Source organism: Maniola hyperantus, chromosome 6, assembly GCF_902806685.2.
Source record: "Maniola hyperantus chromosome 6, iAphHyp1.2, whole genome shotgun sequence".
Taxonomy (NCBI): Eukaryota; Metazoa; Arthropoda; class Insecta; order Lepidoptera; family Nymphalidae; genus Maniola; species Maniola hyperantus.
The window spans coordinates 2,244,893-2,264,501 of record NC_048541.1 but is presented as its reverse complement, the minus strand read 5'-3'; the positions used below and the strand labels follow the sequence as shown (position 1 = coordinate 2,264,501).

The 19,609-nt window shown below is 35.2% G+C and overlaps 1 protein-coding gene across 5 annotated transcripts in view; it reads left to right on the top strand.

The window, feature by feature from the left end:
* The window catches only part of Ets98B (DNA-binding protein Ets98B), a 47,990-nt gene that overhangs the window by 9,240 nt on the left and 19,141 nt on the right, over window positions 1–19,609 (top strand). For 2 of the 5 annotated variants that reach the window (XM_034969261.2, XM_034969259.2), the window contains exon 2: window positions 18,602–19,379. In XM_034969261.2, coding sequence (XP_034825152.1) covers window positions 18,602–19,379 — 778 coding nt within the window. Of the gene's footprint in view, window positions 1–6,750; window positions 6,853–11,374; window positions 11,676–18,601; window positions 19,380–19,609 lie in introns of those variants that run through there. The other 3 variants (XM_069499294.1, XM_034969263.2, XM_034969262.2) reach the window with 3 other exon arrangements.

The following is a 19,609-nucleotide window of genomic DNA, read 5'->3' as shown; positions in this document are numbered from 1 at the left end:
ACATACTTCAAACAGATTCTATACTTTGTTGAGTTACTATAATAATGCGGTAAAATTAGTAAAATATTCGCTCGCCTAAAATACAAATAATTGATCACCTTTTGTACCAATGTTTAATTGATTTTTACCTTGTAAATGTACTAAAATAACATAAAATTATATTTTACCTACTGGTGTTTAAAACAGTTAAAATTGTAAAACATTTCCTAACGGTACTTGCAACGCCTCGCCCATTCAAATAAGACTTTCGCATCTGCGATCTTCGAATACTGATTCACTTTTGCGAAAGCCTCCGAGGCTAAAAGGAAAATGAGATTTTATTTGTTGCGAACACTTTTGACTAGCCCCACTTAAGTTATGAGTCAAGCAAATATTCTCGCTGTTCTACCACAGAGCAGCGATTAAGAACTTTTATTTAATAATAGGATTTTCTAGTAAGATATAAGAACTAACTATAAGTTGAAAATATAAAAGGCATTCTAATTTTATAGTATATCTACTTAGTATAATTTAAAAATATAGTATATAGAAACTATATCTGCCTGTCTGTTACCATTTCATCTTGCCACGCAAAGACTTGTTAACTGGAGACGCTTATAAAAAAAAATTACCTAGAAAATCTAAGAGATCCTGCGAGATTTTTGAAAAACCTAAATCCACGCGTAAGAAATCGCTGGTTAATAATGATGTAGATCATTAGACGTGTTATGTTTTGTTATAGGTACATATTGTACTTGCTTGACTGCTCTAAATGTCATGTATATATCTACATTATTATATTAAGCTAACCAGTTGTATAATAGCGGAATTCTATCGAAGTCTGGGTAGAATTATTAGACGATAAAAGAAAAACAGGTGTTCCTATACATAGTGATTTGCTTTTGAATTGTTATTAATATATTATACTTTTGCATCTTTTTGTAGCTACCATAATAATTTATCTAAACCCAAATTATTATTTATCTATCATAAATTATAATAAGTAGGTACCTACTTATTTATTGTAATCTTAATTTGATTCGATGAAATAATTTCACAAGTAAACTTAAGATACCTAATTTCCTCTACTAAGTAGTAGGTACTTTTATAAGTAACTAGCTGACCCGGCGAACTTCGTATCGCCTAACAGTCGATTATTTTTCAGGCAATTTTTAAATTTTTTCTCTTCGTAAGAACCATTCTCGTGCTTCAAGGAATATTATAAATAAATAATTAGCGAAATCGGTTCAGCTGTTCTCGAGATTTGCGATCAGCAACACATTCAGCGATTCATTTTTATATAATATAGAGATCATACCATATCATACGCATATTTAGGCAAAGGTACAGCCTTCAAAAGCACTTAAAACACAATTAATAATGTTAAAGACACTGCAACAATTAATCGTCAGCCGTCACACAAACACTCGAACACGATTTTATAATAGATCGGACCGATTGTGTATAATATTGTGCCCAATGGCGACGGTGAAAGGAAACATTGCGTCACAGGCTGGCCATTTGCATAATATGTAACCTTGTGGGCTAACTGATCTCGTTACGCTGCGTACCTAAGCTTGTAATTCCTTTGTCTTATTTACCTACCTACTATGATTATAGTAGCTTTATAATATTTAATAAGTACCTTTGTCATAATCATCAACCAGTTGACATCCAATGCTGGACAAAAGTCTCTTGTAAAGAAGTCCACACGCCACAGTCTTGAGCTACTTGAATCCAGCGGTTCCCTGCGACTAGTTTGATGTGGTCGGCACACCTAGTGGGGAGTCTTCGGTGCGAAGTCGCCATTCCAGCACCTTGAGACCCAACGTCTATCGGTTTTCGAACTATGCGCCCTACCCATTGCCATTCGCAACCCGTTGAGCTATGTCGGTTACATTACCGATCTCATCATTTCTGATGTGATCACGTAGAGAAACTCCAAGCATAGCTCTCTTCATTGCCCGCTGAGTGATTCTGAGCTTTCTTATGAGACCTGTACCTTTTTCCTTTTTTTTTTAATTAGTCCAACGAGATTGCAAACAAGTTAGTCTCAGTTAGTTAGTCTATAACTTATAAATATTCTACTTATTTAATTGTAGATTAATAACTCAAGAATTAAATTAAGACAGATATCTTTGAATTAATCAAAAAAACTCGGCCCTGTACCTAATATAAAATATTCCAAATACCTACCTATATTAGGTAGGTATGCTTATCTACATATTGATGAAAAAACTTGTTGCTAAGTTGAAACAAAACAATTTCAAAAATACACATTTTAAAATCGTTTCTAAAGCGACGAAATAATGCCTAAAATTAGGTTGAAAATTTTAAGTCTCACTTCGATCGATTTAATATAAATTACTTATGTAAAGCCAAATGCATGCAAATATGACCCTTTGCACGTAGATAACAGTGTATATTATTGTTTGTTGTGTGTTACGATCAACAACTTATGTTAATATGTTCTCGTATAAGTCGCCATTTTGCTTTGAGTGGGAAAACCAGAGGCCTTGAAGACCGGTTTTCATCTAAAGGACAGAGCTTTGGCGCCCGTAGCACGCTCGAATAAGCTACATAATTAATACTAAAATGCTTAACAATAGTTGAATATAATAATTAGGGATTGTTAACTATTGTTATGAGTTGATTTTTAGATAACTGCAAATTGAATTTGTTTAACAGACACGTCAGAGACCTTTTATGAAGAGAACCGTCTGATTGAATTCCGTAGCCTATAAATTACTTTAGGCGCGACATGAGAGATTGCTTTTAGCAATTTTTTTTTCGGAAAATGGCCATCTGTTTGACGACCACCCTCAAACAGACGGCCTTTTCGTGGCCGCCATCTGTTATTGAGGTGGTACCAAGTAGTTAGTGCCCTAGATTACAAGCTGTAGGTATTTTTACCTAAATATATAAAAGGAAAAGGTGACTGACTGACTGATCTATCAACGCACAGCTCAAGCTACTAGACGGGCTGAAATTTGGAATGCAGCTAGCTATTATGACGTAGGCATTCACTAAGAAAGGATTTTTGAAAATTCAACCCCTAAGGGAGTGAAATAGGGGTTTGAAATTTGTATAGTCCACGCGGACGAAGTCGCGAGTATAAGCTAGTTTATTAATAAAAACCTTTTGCAGATTCATAAAAACACATGTAATCAGACGTGTGTTTTAAGTTCACTTCAACCGCACCTAAAAATTTTACGTACTTAGTAATTTTTATGACGTTTTGTACTGCATGTTTTGCATCACATTGAATGGATCGATGAATTCCACAAGTTAGTGGAGTTTTCTAATAAGAAAGTGATAAGAGATACACGTGGAGCGTGGACGTTATCTTCCTCATTATAAGACATTGGTTGATATCATTCTTTATTAAATAAATAAATAAACTTTTATTGCAGGCATAAGTACACCCATAATTGTGTGTTAGTACAGAAACAATTCCTTAACCTATGTTAGTACTTACTTATTACTAGCTTAAACTTAACTTAACAACTAATTCTACTAAAATTAAAACTAATCCTATTTATAATGCCCGCGGGGGTCTCTTTGCACCTATGTGCGCACCACTCCAGCACCTCCAGAGAGGGCTATCCAATTTCGTGGACAATGCGCTGAGAAGAGTGTTGGTACTCCTCAACAGCCTGCTCATCATGGACGCGGCACGCTTGCGCATGATCGCGTAGAAATCATCCACGCGAGCATCCGCAAACATTGCCGACGCACTGCAGTGGCGAGGCTTTCTCAACACCGCCCTCAGCACATTGTTGTATTGGACGCGCAGGGCACTGTAGGTCCGCTGCGTGTAGTTCGTCCACAGACTGCACGTATAGAATGACTGGCAGTAAGCCCTAAATAAGGTCAGCTTTACCTGTCCAGTACATCGCGCAAATCTGCGGGCCAACATATTGCCTCGGACCGACAGAGCCCGGCGCTCACGTTCCATGTCACTGTCGTCCCTCAGGCTGTCGGTTACTACATGTCCGAGATACTTATTGCAGTCCATTGCTATTTATTACACTATGTTATTATGCATCATACATAGGGAAATACAAAGTTTACTTATTTGTACACTTGCATTTGTATTGGTTTAAAGACCAGCCAAGTGCGAGTCAGGCTCGCGCAACGAGGGTCCGTACTACAGTCCTATTTTTTCGACATTTTGCACGATGATTCAAAAACGATGATGCATAAAAATAAACAAAAAACTGTTTTAGAATGTACAAATAAAGACCTTTTATATGATACCCCACTTGATATAGTTATCTTACTTCAAAATTGAAAATACTAATTATTAGTTCATGACAATTTTTTTTGTGCGATGTAACCACAAATTCACGGTTTTCAGATTTTTCCCCGAATGTCAGATATAGGTCTTATATCTGACATTCGGGGACACCTACCTGCCAAATTTCAGGATTCTAGGTCAACGGGAAGTACCCTGTAGGTTTCTTGACAGACCGACAGACAGACAACAAAGTGATCCTATAAGGGTTCCGTTTTCCCTTTTGAGGTACGGAACCCTAAAAATATAGTATTTGACAAATAACTGGCAGTTATATGCGACTTTGGTAGCGTGAAACTGACAAAAGTGTCATCATAATCATCATCAACCGATAGACGTCCACAGCTGGACATAGGTCTCTTGTAGGGACTTCCACACGCCACGGTCTTGCGCCGCCTGAATCCAGCGGCTCTCTGCAACTCGTCTGATGTCGTCCGTCCACTTAGTGGAGGTCTTCCAACATTGCGACTTCCGGTGCGAGGTTGCCATTCCAGCAACTTGGGACTTAGAAATATATAAGTCACTAGATGATGTCCGCGACTTCGTCCGCGTAGATTTAGTTATTTGGGAATTTTCTGATTTTCCGGGATGAAAAGTAGCCTATGTCCTTCCCTGGGATGTAAGCTAACTACGTACTAATTTTCATCAAAATTGGTTAAACTTTTGGACCGTGAAAAGTTAGCAGACAGACAGACAGCCACACTTTCGCATTAATAATATTAGTATGGATGTTATACTATAAGTAGCACCTAAACTATTATCACGATATTTAAATAACAATTTTAATATTTATAAATTACCTACTTAATAAAAATAATGTTATTTAATTTTTATTGATAACATATCGATATCTTGAGTTATTCGATTTATCAAAAGTTCCATCTAAATATTTTAAAGTTAAAAGGTCATAACGATTGGCCTTTTCAAAAATCGAACGAAAATCAACATGCGGCAAAAAATAAAATGTTAATTTTTATATCACATGAAGTTCACAGGTTCATGCATGTGATGTATTTATATTACACTGGATGATACCCGCGATTTCATCCGAGTGGATAAAGGGTTTTTAATCGTACACACACACACACGCACGCGCGCCGACACACACACACAAAATAGAATTTACACTTTTTGATTGTCAGTTGTTGGATTTGTATAATATTTATTTATATAAATTTCCTTTAATTGTAATAAGATTTATCAACAAGTTTACGTTTTGAGAAAACTTTGAACTTGTTGAGTGACATCTCTAATGTCTTCTGGAAGCTTATTATGAATTATACCCGCTTGGAGTTGAGTTTTCAAAAACCCTTTCTTAGTGGATGTCTACGTCATAGCAAAGATGATATATTAAACAAATCATCTTTGGTCATAGCTATTTGCATGCCTCAGCCCGTTCCATCCAGAAAATTGAGTTGTGCGTTGATAGATCAGTCAGTCAGTCAGCTTTTTCTTTGCTAAACATATACATATTTAGATACCTACCTATAGATTATTTTTGAAAAAGCAAGTCCATTGTGGCAACAAGACGACTAATCGACGTCAAATATTGTTTGTTTCATTACATTGTTTCCTCGGACGTGTCTGAATATAAAATGACTACGATACGATTTATTCAGGTAACGACTTGAGAACCTTCTCCTTTTTAGAAAAAAATCGGTTAAACTTTGTTTGCGAAACTTAATTTGGAAAATATTTTACGTGCACTTAAAAATAATCATAAAAGTTCGAATGTACTTAATGCAACAATAATTAATTACTGACGATTTTATTTATAAACTGTGTTTTGCATAATTTATTCTGATAATATCGTGATTATTGCTAGTGAATTTGTCGTGAAACCGTAACCGTCACGAGTTTAATAATAAAATCAAATAATAAAAATGTTGATTATATATTACTAGATTGTCAGTGCGAACTGTAGACCTACTAGTCTGTGATAACAAAATTTAGTTACTAAACACTGAGTAAGTTTCCAATAAGTTTTGAAGGATAAGAGATTTTTAGGAGAATAAAGACCACTCAGACAGGCCAAAATATTAGTAAGTTGAGAACTCCCACTCTGAAAAAATATTTTTTTAGCTTAATTTTGATTTTATAGTAATTTATTTTTAAAATAATTGACAGACAGATTTTATAATAATTTATTTTTAAATTAATAACTGGACGAAACTATAGGGGTTCTTAGTTTTACTACGAATCCCTAAAAAAGGGGGCATGTACAGTGCATTAGCTCTCAATGTCGTGTCGTATCGTCAGTTATAAAGAAATAGTGACGCACAGTGTGTGATATCTTATCGGCAAACTCTGCACTTTGTTCCCAAGATAACTTTAAAGATAAACTCTTCAGAATAAATTGTGATAGTAAATAAAAAATTCGAATTCATAAACGTTCAATTAAACTTGTATGTCGTCAGATGTGTTGTAATAATATATTATGTCAATGTAATTATTCTATGTTTTGCGTCTATATTAATGTTTTATCATATTATTTTTTGTTTGTTAATTCTTGCCAGTAAACTGTGAATATGGTGTTAGTTTGGGGTTGCAAAAGATGCGCAATAGAATTTTATCAGGTATACAGATTTATATTTTATTTATAGGACCCAATAAAAATATGCAAGAGTAAACAATTAATATTAATAAATTATTATTAGGTAATTTTATTCAAGTAACTTATCATGAAAGGTGCACGCTTTTTAGTAGAGTTAAGTCGAATAATACATTTTTAAAGAAATTTGCACGTGCGTTTTGACGCATAAGTAAGTACTACATAAATCACAACCAGGGGCCTGATTTATCTATGACGTCAAATTTAATTTATTTTTCACATAATCTAACTATTATTGACATAAAAAAATAGAGCTCATGGAGACTGCAATCAGATCCCAAGCCGTAGACAAAAAAAACATTATCGATAGTAAATTATTGTTATCTATAATATGTACCTACGTAGGGCCACATTCACTCGCTACGCAAAATGTCTGCAACAAGCTAATAATAATTTAAAAAAATATAAAAAACACGACTACCCTGCCAAAAATGAACTAAAAAGTAAAAAATATATATTCACATTTAAAAATGACGCCATACAGCCGCCATATTGAATTAAAAATATAATAATCGTGTCACTTGGGATGATGTAAGGATTTTAACAACACCCCATACAACCAAATATGTTCGGGTATATAGAAGTGGAATAAAGAAACTAACATACATACATACATGCACCCTGAAAACATAGCTCTCCTTTTCTGGGCAGTCTTGCAAAAAGAACAGCTGAATTTATTTTATCTCATGCACAAAAAAGTATACCTAGTGTATTTTTAGCCGTTTTTTGCCAGCAACATGGGCGTGGTTCTAATTTTATCGACAGTCTAAGTGTTCGGAACTATTAATAAATGATAACCTTTACTTATTTGTTAGTTGTGACATTTGTTCACTTAGTTCTTAGTGTGGAGTGAAGTGGGAGTTAGTTTTTATGAATGGTTATAGTAGCCGTTTATTATGCGTTACTCAGTTGGTAATTCCAATTACATAATGCAATGGACAATGGAATATATTGAGTGACATACAGGTGACATAATTTATTTCCGCGACTTTGATACTACATTAAAAATATTTAAATATACAGTGAACTATGGTCTATGACTTTGTTGATTTATTGGTCTGTCCTTCATTCACGCTACAGCGGAGCAACGGATCGATATTATTTTTTATATGAATAGGTATGTTTTAAGTCCTGGGAAGTGACATTTATTTTTCATCTTTTTACTATCCCGGAAAATCGGAAAGATCCCACGGGATTTTTAAAAACCTGTATCTAGCGGACTAAGTAATGGGCATCAGCTAGTGTTTAGTAAGTAGGTAGTATAGATAAGTATAGTCCGTACAAAATGACTCCTCACGCGCCATTTTAACTCCATGGGTTGTGTCTGTAATGTCAAAAGTACGGATTACATTTAAAATAAGGACTAAAATCGTATTTTTGACATGAAGTTTGACACGTTCACGAAGGTTCACGTTTGTGAGTGTATTCGCTTATCTTTATATAAAAACAAATCTAGGTTTTTTTTTGTTCATCCGTTTTTCTTTACTATACCTTTAATCCGATTTCGATGAAACTATGTACTGTTATTATTGGTATTCACGGACAGGTTTTTGACATAATTATCATACAACCTACGGGCGCGATTCCTTCACACAAATTTAAAAAAAAAGATACATTGCAACGCATACCAGGCATTAGCTGGTCCATAAATAAATTCAAACTGCGTGCCAATATTATTATCTTTATATAAGATCGTAATCCTGCATTACGCCCTTCGTTGAATCGAGCCTTCTCGCATCGTAATAATATGATACTGATGAAATGAAATGAATATTTACATATTATTTTCTACTCCGCACGTGACTGGGTTATGGCATAGTATGCTACGACTAAAAGCTCTGAATGTTGTGTTAATTTCGTAGAAAATCACACGGATGCTAAGCGGTTTTAAATATTTTAAATTTTAATCATAATTGAATCAAACTTACAATAATTAATATGTTTTTTTTTCAAAAATGATATAAATGAAGAACTTATCTGTACCTACTAAGAAACAAACTAGTGTCATGGAAATGAAATTAATTTTAACTATTTTTAAGATTTTAGTTTCACGATTGACGGGAGGAAGCGTTTTATGGATTATATATATATACAAAAATGTACTTAAATATTACTATTAATTAAAGTTGTTTAAAAAAAAACCTATATACAAGAAACAAATTGTTATTATTGTCATGCAGAAAAAAATTTACTCAAAACTTTTCGAGGACACTTGCACTCGTTGATGTCTTTTCCACGGGGAAATTAGCCAGTATAAGAAAAACCAACATAAGTAATAAAATCCCTTTTTATGTCAATGTACAAAGTAGATGTTTTACCGTGATGCTAACTAGGTATTACATACACATGTAAATTCTAAGAAGATAAATAAAGATGTACGGTTATCAACAATTACATATGAGATGAAAATATACATACAAATATGAAGCTTAACATAATTGATTTAAGGTATATTTTAGTTTATTTAATGTGTTTAGTACTAGTACGTTGCTGTGGGTGTACGTAAACATTAATATCACGACCTAAAGTTTTCCCACGTGTTTCACGTCACTATTTATAAGCACTAGTGTGTGATGTTTTGTATGTGTGTGTTAGGTAGTTAGTGTCATATACTTATTAGAGTATGAATGAAGTGAAGACATGCGACGTCATAGTTTTCTGACCAATTGTACCGCGTCCAGAATAATAATTATTAGTCTTGCTTTTTAGACTTGGGTTTTATTGCATTAGATTTGGTCAGATTGGTTTCAGTCGATTGGTATTTGTGATAGTAATATTATGTGGTAATATTAATTATTACTATTACATCGTTGTTTTTACAGAGATAATATCAATTTCATAATTGTTTCATTAATAGTTATTAAACTCAAGGTAGAATATTTATCAGCTTTATCAAAGTCTTTAAGGTACTACGCATTTTTTAATTAAATTGAATCTGTTTTTTAATATTTATGACGTTTATTTTTATCAATTATAAGCCACTGGATGACGCCCGCGGCTTCTTCTGTGTGGATTTAGGTTTTTTTTAAATCTCGTGGGAACTCTTTGGTTTTGCCAACGTCACTCTCCAGTTCTTTATCTATACCCATGCAAAAAATCACGTAAAACAAGGATTTTCAGCGTCGAGCGTGTTCAGGCAGATAGACGACAGACCAAATTTAAAAAAAATGTTTTGGGTTCTATACTGATAACAATGCTTCTTTCGATTAAAACTTTCAAAATATATTTAATGTAAATAAATCGTCCAGTTACACTTTTTTATATAAGTATAGTGATATTATATATTTTACTTTTATTCAGATTTTGTTTAAAACCCACCTAGATCATTTCTATAGAATGCCTTATGGGGTTTCATGAGTCAGACATAGATTAATCAAATTTACAAAGGAATAACCAGTGTCCGTTTACAACTCAATTCTCATTGAAACAGTAATTAAATAACAATTACATTTATTAGAATTACAATAGTATTAATACATTCATCATTACAATTAAATGCATATAAAAATTATATTTACCTTATGAGAAATAATGAATATCTAATCCAATCACGACCCTTGTTAGTTACTAAGAACTTAAGTTCTGCCTACGGGTTTTGCTTTTAATATAATTAAAACAATGTATGTATGTGTGTATATACTTTATTGCACAACGAAGCACAAATAACAAGTTTAAAAAAAGAAAACTTAAAATGTAAGGCGATGTTTTCGCTAAATAGCGCTCAACCATCATCATCAACATCATTTCAACCTATCATCGGCCTCATTCTGAGCACGGATCTCCTCTCAGAATGAGAAAGATTTAGGCCATAGTCTATGGTGTCATACCTATAAGAACATTATGGTAGATTCTCAGGCATGCCTTTCCTCGCGATGTTTTCTTTTACCTTTAAATTTTGGATTTTTAGGAACAAAAGGCGACACAGAGTGAAACAAGGCCTTAGTGATTTTTTAAGTTAACCGACATGACACAATGTCCATACTGAAGATGGTGGACTGACGTGGTACGTTAGTAAATAATAAAGTTATACTAGAGCCTCAGAACTTACTATTTTTACTACTACTATTGTTGTAGAACTACGAGGTATTATTGTAGTACTTAATATTTTATGAGCATCTTATTAAAGTCAACACCATGATATAGAATCGTTAACACCGTAATAAACAAAACAACTTACTTGCCATTGATACGGTTCAACCAAAGATATAAAGATCGACTGTTATGAAGTTTCAACATACATGTTTTTAAATACAAAACTACAATTGCTTGAAACCAGAAGTTTAACTATCAAAAATAATAATAATTAATTACCATTATTACGGAAGAAATTATCTAACTCGGTTAATTGAGTCTCGTGATAGTAAAATAGGAAAATTATTGACAACAAATCACTTTTGTATTTACGTGAACGTCATTATTAATTGAATGCGATACTGACGTATGCGGTGGCGTATTGTTCAGATGTTAGACACTATTAAATTCGATATTAGTTTAGAAGCGTATTTCCCGGCATGACGCAGGCCTTCATTGAACCAAAGGCCGTGTGCGCGAGCGCCGAGCTCAGTGCCTGAGTGATCTACTCGACGTATACACGCGGTCATGCGCCAAAAAACTACGTAACCTCAACATTAGGTAACGGAGTAGGCGCCCGATGTAACCTAACCTCAAAACATGGACGCGACGTCAAAGGTGCAACAACCCTGACTCAGAGCCTGACATTTCGAGTGAGTGCGGATTTTTGTTTAATAATTGCAGTGAACTATCATTTCGGAGGAAACCCTTGTTAAAGTGAGTTATAGATTATTAGCTTTTACCCGCGACTTCGACCGTGTGATGGAATTTATAGCCATTCACTCGAGAATAATGTAACTATCTATCAGCGAAAGAGTTTTTGAAATCGGATGGATAGTTTCGGAGATTACGTCTTACATCACAACTTACAAACTTTAGTGTAGATTAACAGTGTTTGTAGATTTTAAACTTAAGAAAAGAACTATAGAGTTTCTTTGCTATTTTTAAATCAGTGGTAGATTCAGTACCAGTTAATCTTTGACGAAATAACAGAGCTTTTAAGAGTTTTTATTTGAACAAAGAATTACAGATTGCCGGCATTTTAAAACCAGCTCATTTCTAGCATTTTAAAAGTACTTTACAGGATTTTCGGCCTATAGTTATCGAAAATATTAAACTATGCATGCCTATTATTGACTTTTTATGCAAACTATTTAGGTGTTCTCAAAATCGTAACGTATTTGAGGTTAATTAAATTACTTAATTCTTTGAAGATTAATAATGTTAAAGAGTTAGAGACTTAATGGCATTGAAGTCTAGTTAGTAGTTACTATAACATAGCAACAAAAGTGATTAATAACGAGTCTTATATAAAACTTAAGAATCTAGCACATAACATCTCATCCATGACAGTCATTTATCAACTAATGCGGGATTCCCACCCATTTGTTTTTGTGTGTTTCGAGCATTTTATATTTATAGTTGCTAAACATGTTTTGTATGCTTGTCAAACCTGGTAAGCGCTAATAACGGAGTAAAGAGCACAGTTCACAGTACAGCCAAGAAAGTTTATTGTATAACTTGTACTTGACAGTAAACTGTATGCTTTTGAACACAGAGTTCATTATTCTTTGTATATTTTTGTCTGAAGGTTGTATGGGTGTTGCTGTGCCGAAACTAATGGGCCATTTGGAGTTAATCTGACTGTGACATCTCGTTACGAGAGAGGTGTAGTTATTGTTGTATTATGCAAAAATATAGCTTTGATGATGGCAGTGCACGTGTGGTTTAATTTTAAAAGTAGTGTCCCAGACTGTTAATATTAAAATGTCTTTGGTTTCATACTTTAGTCTTTCCACTTGATATTTCCATGTGATGTTTAGGGTTGTGTTTGATTATTTTTCGTGAGGAAAACTAGGGGTGTGGTGTACCTACCTACTAGCGCACTTTGAATTTGTTCAAACTTAAGATTGAGTTAAAACGAGACAGTTTTATGTGAGAGAGTGCGCTCTATAGATCTCACCCTTAGAGATTCGGTTCCAACACAGTATACCTACTCAAGGATTGTATAAAGTGTACCTCGTAAGTGTACCGCGTACGCTTGTGTTGTGTTTTATTGGTAGACTTGCCTTACATGTACAATGTACATATATGGAAAATTGTTGATGACCAAAATAAATAAAAACTGGTGATAACCTAGGAGGCTGATGGGAGATCTGGGGTTCGATACTTCCAACTTTTCGGAGTTATGTGCGTTTACGCATGGTCGATGGTGAAGGAAAACATTCTGAAACCTGCATGCATGAGAGTTCCCCTTAATTTTCTCAAAGGTGTGTGAAATCAGCTTATCCACACTGGGCCAGCGTGGTAGACCATGGCCGAAAGGAGACCCTGAGCATGGGTCTCCTCTCAGAATGAGAAGGAGTTTGGCCATAGTCCACCACGTGCAAGTGCGGATTAGCAGACTTCACACACCTTTAAGAACATTATGGAGAACTCTCAGGCAAAATGATATAGCCACAGAACAGCTGTAACATAATAAATAAGTGTCATTACGGGTATTGTTACCAAGATTATATCATAAAGTCTCTTTATTTACGATTCCGGTGGCCATTTTCGGTTCTGTAAAAGGACTTGTTTGCAATTCGTCTCAACAATATTTAAATACAACTCATTCGTGAAAACCCCAAGGTCTCGTCGAAAATGTAACAGAAGGCTGCGATTTGTCTGGTGACTGGTCACGCGCATGTCTGTTCTGCTCTAGAATTGGACTGATACAATGGGCCTGACGTCAAACGAAAAGGCTTCGCTTCCGCCAGAAAAAATATTAGGAAACAAAATACACGGCTGAATGAACAGAGAGGCTATGGGGCGTAAATCCTTTAATTAGAGAAAGAGCGTATCGTATCCAATTAATAAATCAAAATGAAATATTTCATTGATGCAGTTTTGACTGAGTTCTTTTTGTGTGGGAACTAGCTTATGCCCGCGACTTCTATTTACCCCCTTAGGCGAAGAATTTTTAATAATCCTTTCTTAACGTCATAAAAGCTATTAAAATACCAAATTCCATGCCAAATTTCAGCCCGATCCGTAAAGTAGTTTGAGCTGTGCGTAGATAGATCAGTCAGTAAGTCAGCTTTTCCTTTCATATACTTAGTTTAATAAGAGGTCATCGATAGTCGATAAGAGAATTTTATCATCATCATCATCATCATCATCTCAATTCATTGTCTGTCAGCTACTGAGCACGTTGTGGTCTCCTCTCAAAATGAGAAGCGTTTAAGCCATAGTCGTCACGCTAGAGTCAAGTTCGGGTTGGCAATGTTCTCCATAAAGTTTTCTTTGAGAATATTATGGAGAACTCTCACGCATAACCTTCACCGTCAAGTGATATTTAGGTACTTCAATTCAATTCAATTCTCTTTATTGCGAATTTGGGTTAGTTTACAGATCTTAAAGGTATTATTAGTGTACGTCCAAATTCTACCTTGCGGCATGCAATGATACATTAATTTAAATTACATTAAAAATACATACACATTAAAATATTATTTTGTCCAAGTCATTTCTTATATCTTTTCTGTTACATAATCGTTGACAGAGTAATATTTTTTTTCCATTAAGAATTTCAATAATTTTGCTACATTTAAGTACCTACATGATAATTTTAAAATATGCACAGGAATTTGATCGCAGCCAACATTATCCGCATTGGATCTGACAATACAAGCCGAAAAACGCTTTTGAAAGAACAAATTCACTGCAGGCATGCCAAAACTTCCGCATAGCTGGCGCCGGGCTCGAATAACCTGATATAATTATCTTTTTTTTCGCATTATATAGTCGCACGCACGTTCGATCTATAGAGCATAGGAATTTGTGCTTAAATAAAGCTGGGATTACATATTTTGAGTTTAAATTGCGTAGAACTAACTGAATCTAAATATATAAAAGGAAAAGGTGACTGACTGACTGACTGATCTATCAACGCACAGCTCAAACTACTGAACAGACCGGGCAGGCGCCGGCTTACTATTGAGCATGGGTCTCCTCTTCGAATGAGAAGTTTTAGAACTTTCCGGTCTTTTTGGTCACAATTTTATTTCATCATCATCATGATCAACCCATCACCGGCTCACTACAGGGCACGGGTCTCCTCTCAGAGTGAGAAAGGTTTTGGCCATAGTCTACTACGCTGGCCATGTGCGGATTGGTAGACTTCACACACCTTTGAGAACATTATGGAGAACTCTCAGGCATGCAGGTTTCCTCACGATGTTTTCCTTTACCGTTAAAGCAAGTGATATTTAATTAATTAAAACGCACATAACTCCGAAAAGTTAGAGGTGCGGGCCCGGGATCGAACCCCCGACCTCCGATTAGAAGGCGGACGTCCTAACCACTAGGCTATCACAGCTTTTTACTAAACATAATTTTATTTGGTCGGAGTAAATTAATGATTTCTAATTTTTAGGGTTCCGTACCTCAAAAGGAAAATAAAGGAACCCTTATAATATCACTTCGTTGTCTGTATGTCTGTCGGGTCTGTCAGGAAATATCCCGTTGACCTAGAACCATGAAATTTGACAGGTAGGTAGATCTTATAGCAGACATAAGGAGAAGAATCTGAAAACCATGAATATGTGGTTACATCACAAAAAAAATTAAAATGTCTTCATAAAAAAATTATTAGTATTTTCAACTTTTAAAGTAAGATTACTATACCATATGAAAGGGCATTATCTTTTTTTATTTTAGATTTTTATTTATTTTTATGCATAACAGTTTTTGATTTATCGTCCAAAATGTCGAAAAATACGACTGTAGCACGGAACTCTCGGTGCGCGAGTCAGACTCACACTTGGCCGGCTTTTATTCTTCGGCTTAATGACATCAATCGGATTAAGACGAGCCTATTAAATAATCGTGAAATGATGATGATTATAGAGCTCTAGTGGAACGAGGTAATTATTTCTTAATGAGGCTGCTTGATGTATTTCATTTCAATACCTGTACCTATACATAATATGCTCCAAATTATAACCTTTAAATATAACCTATTAACAAGTGACCTTAAAAGTTTTGAGCCATAATAAATAATTAAACACCTCTCTATTTAATATCCATATAAAAATTAATGTTTGGGTTTCCGTTTGCTACACCCATGCGTCCGCGCATCTTTCATTCGACCAAATTAAAACTAAGTACAGTTATTGTTGGTACTTGAGTGAAGGCATATGTTTCTATTATCATTCAAGTTTTTTAAACGCCTTTATTTTGGTTATGTTAGTACTTATTATATTATATTCTGTGGTTGTTCTTCTTCTTCACTCTGGGCTGGTTACGTTTCGGTCTCTTGTGCATGCATCGCCCCTCCCCGCCGAAATTTATATTCTGTGGTTATGTTTATACCTAAAATATAAAAGTCTATTTATTATTCTTATGCAGCTTTTTTAATACGAGTCACATACGTACTATTTTACATGATAACATTGTTTTCTGTCTTTGAATAAAGCACATTCGAAGGATCTAGCATAATATTTTATACCGAGTCAACCTGCCTGATATCGAAAGGTGCCTATAATTATTAAAGATGTTACGTGGGAAATGTTATTGTTTAGAAACAAGAAATTAATAATGCAAGTAACTTGCCACTTGATTGACTGAACCGACCGGTTAAACTTGCTCTAGCTTTTCCTCATGAAATGCGAAAATTAAGTCAGTTGACTGGAGGACTAGGATGGGGCTATCCCTGTTACGAGTGAGTCCCTATGAAATAAAAATTCTTGCTCAAAAATAGAAGAAAATTACTCAAAAATTAATACGGATAAAAATTCAAAAAAATGTGATTTTAACTCGTAAATGAGGAAAGTAAAACGAATTAGAACAAAGAAAATGTAACGCTAAAAATATTTTTCAAAATTTGAGCCCGTATCGGTTACAAGTTTTGCTAAATTTGCTAAAATTAAATGCAACGCTAAATTTCAACTAGTTTCAATCTAAATAAAATTTACTGTATGTGACGGTCAGACACCGCGGTGTTTTTATAGATGTGCCGTTTTATAACAACGTACTTAGCAGACTTTAGGCCACAACATTTTTTTTACTTCCTAAGCCTAGATAAGAGTCCAATGACTCAAAAGCTAATTTAAGACCTCTTGGGCGTTTAGATAAATAAACCATAGTCCAGGAGTTTATGTTTGAGACATCTGGTGCTACGTCAATGATCTAAGATTGACGCAAGTGCAGAGATCTACGTGTACCATGACAAATTTCGGTGTTCACATAAATGAGTTTTTGTTTATCCAAAGACTAACTGTTGCCCGCAACTTTTTCCGCGTGGGTTTAAGTTTTTAAAATGGGAACTTTTGATTTTCCGGGATAAAAGGTAGCCTTTGTCACTTGTCATGTGCCAACTATACCCATGCAAAAAAATCATGTCGATCCAATGCACTGTTATGACGTGATTAAATAACAAAACAAAACAAACAAATACACTTTCGCATTTATAAAATGGGTAGTGATGGGTTACTAAAGTGATTATAATTATGTTAAAGCCTCAATAGCTCAACAGGTAAAGGAGTGGACTGAAAACCGAAAGGTCGGCGGTTCAAACCCCGCTCGTTGCACTATTGTCGTACCTAGGTACTCCTAGGACAACCTTAGTTGGAGAGGAAAGGGGAATATTAGACGTTTGACATGGTTTTCTTTTTAAAAAAAAAAAATTAAAAAAATCTTAAAAAACATTAAGGTGTGGACACGTGTCTTTATTTGACTTGTAAATCATATTTGCTGATCGGTTTTAATTGAGAACGTTCTACATCCAAAAATACTTATTTACTAACCTCTTATCAATGAACATAATATTTGCTCTATTACATCAATCATTAACTAAGAACATGTAAATTGGTCTTTATTTCCTTCCACAACGTCAGTTTAATACAATAGAAATATTATGTGAAGTCCAGTTTCTCATGATTAGCATATAAAACGTTCTAGATGGAAAAATTAAAGATCGATTCCGCGAAAGGAGAAAGAAGCAACCTGAACCTACACATTTTGCAATTGGGTATTTGACTACATCAAAAATAAATTATTTCTCAGTGATTATTAAATAGAGGGCTTCCAAAATACATAAAATACACGCTCTTTTTTGGTTTTAAGTATAATAACCATTTTAAATTATCGATTACACTAAAAAGCACGTCAAATGATTGTGACGTCACACACCGGTATTTAATAGAATCTCGCATACTAAGCGCGCGTTTTGACGTTTGATAAAAAGTTACTGATTTGACTAGCTGTCAAATACCGTATTGCATACTTTTTGAATTCGAAGAATTTGCTTCCATCTATTTACACGCTGGAGGACTACGTCTCTGAATTTATTTTGTGACTAGCTTATGCTCGTGACTTTGTCCGCGTGGCCTACACAAACTTCAAACCACTATTTCACCCCCTTAGGGGTTGAATTTTCAAAAATCCTTTCTTAGCTAATGCCTACGTCATAACAGCTACCTGCATGCCAAATTTCAGCCCGATCCGTCCAGTAGTTTAAGCTGTGTGTTGATAGATCAGTCAGTCAGTCAGTCAGTCAGGCAGTCAGTCAGTCAGTCAGTCACCTTTTCCTTTTTTATTTGTGATAAACCCCTTATTTTCAGTTGAATACGGTATTAATGAGAGTTTTTGTTTGTCAACAGATGCCACAGACGGTGCCCCGGTCTGGGTGCAGCCCCCCATCGGCATCCCAGGGCGAGAGAGCAGTGCCAACCTCCCCCGCTGACATACACCATCTCCTGCGCCTTCTCGGTGCTGAGTCCCCCCCAGAACCGATGTTGCACTCCCCTCCCACACACACCAAACCCCCTCCACCATACCCAGAAGATAACACATATCTCGAACGCCTCTACGACTTTGAAAGCTACCCGACCCCTTCTCCATCATCAGACGAAGGATCGATCCCCACAGTGGCGTTCCAACCACCCTCCCCTTACAACTCCCTGGAGTATTCTCCAGTGTTCATCAAAGAAGAGCCGCACAACAGGCTCACAGTACCAGGATTTGCATCACCCTACCCATTATCACCTTCAGGCTCCTGCGTATCATACGGCAGCCACAACCAATATTTATCGCCCGTCCCACAACACGAAGAATACATTGATATTGAAGATTTACTCAAAGAGAATCAGATTTTACAAGAAAGTGTTCAACACGGTTACATAACCCCAAAAATTGAAGTCGAGGAGCCGAGAGATCATATCTTACTGAGATCGGCGCTCGAAGACACAACCTTTCAAAAACGGCTTAATTTAAGGCCGATACCTCTAGAATTAAGCAGTGTCAAAATGGAAGAAAGTAGTGGAGGCAACGGCGAAGAAGCGCTTGTTACTCCGGACATAGATCGCGTGCTTTCGATGGCTATCGAGCAGTCTAAGCGAGACGTCGACAATACTTGTACTGTACTAGGTATATCACCAGGTGAGTCACTTGTATATTACTATTAATCACTAAAATGCAACCCATTCACATTATGTAAAATGTCTCACAATAAAAATAACTGTGCATTGTACAATGTATAACATATTATTGTGTACTCGTAAGAATGTCAGATGCTAGAAACGTATAATAACGATGATGATCAACCTCAGATAGAATAATTATTAATGACGTCACTAATATCGCGAGTCAGTAAAAAATCAAGTATTTCC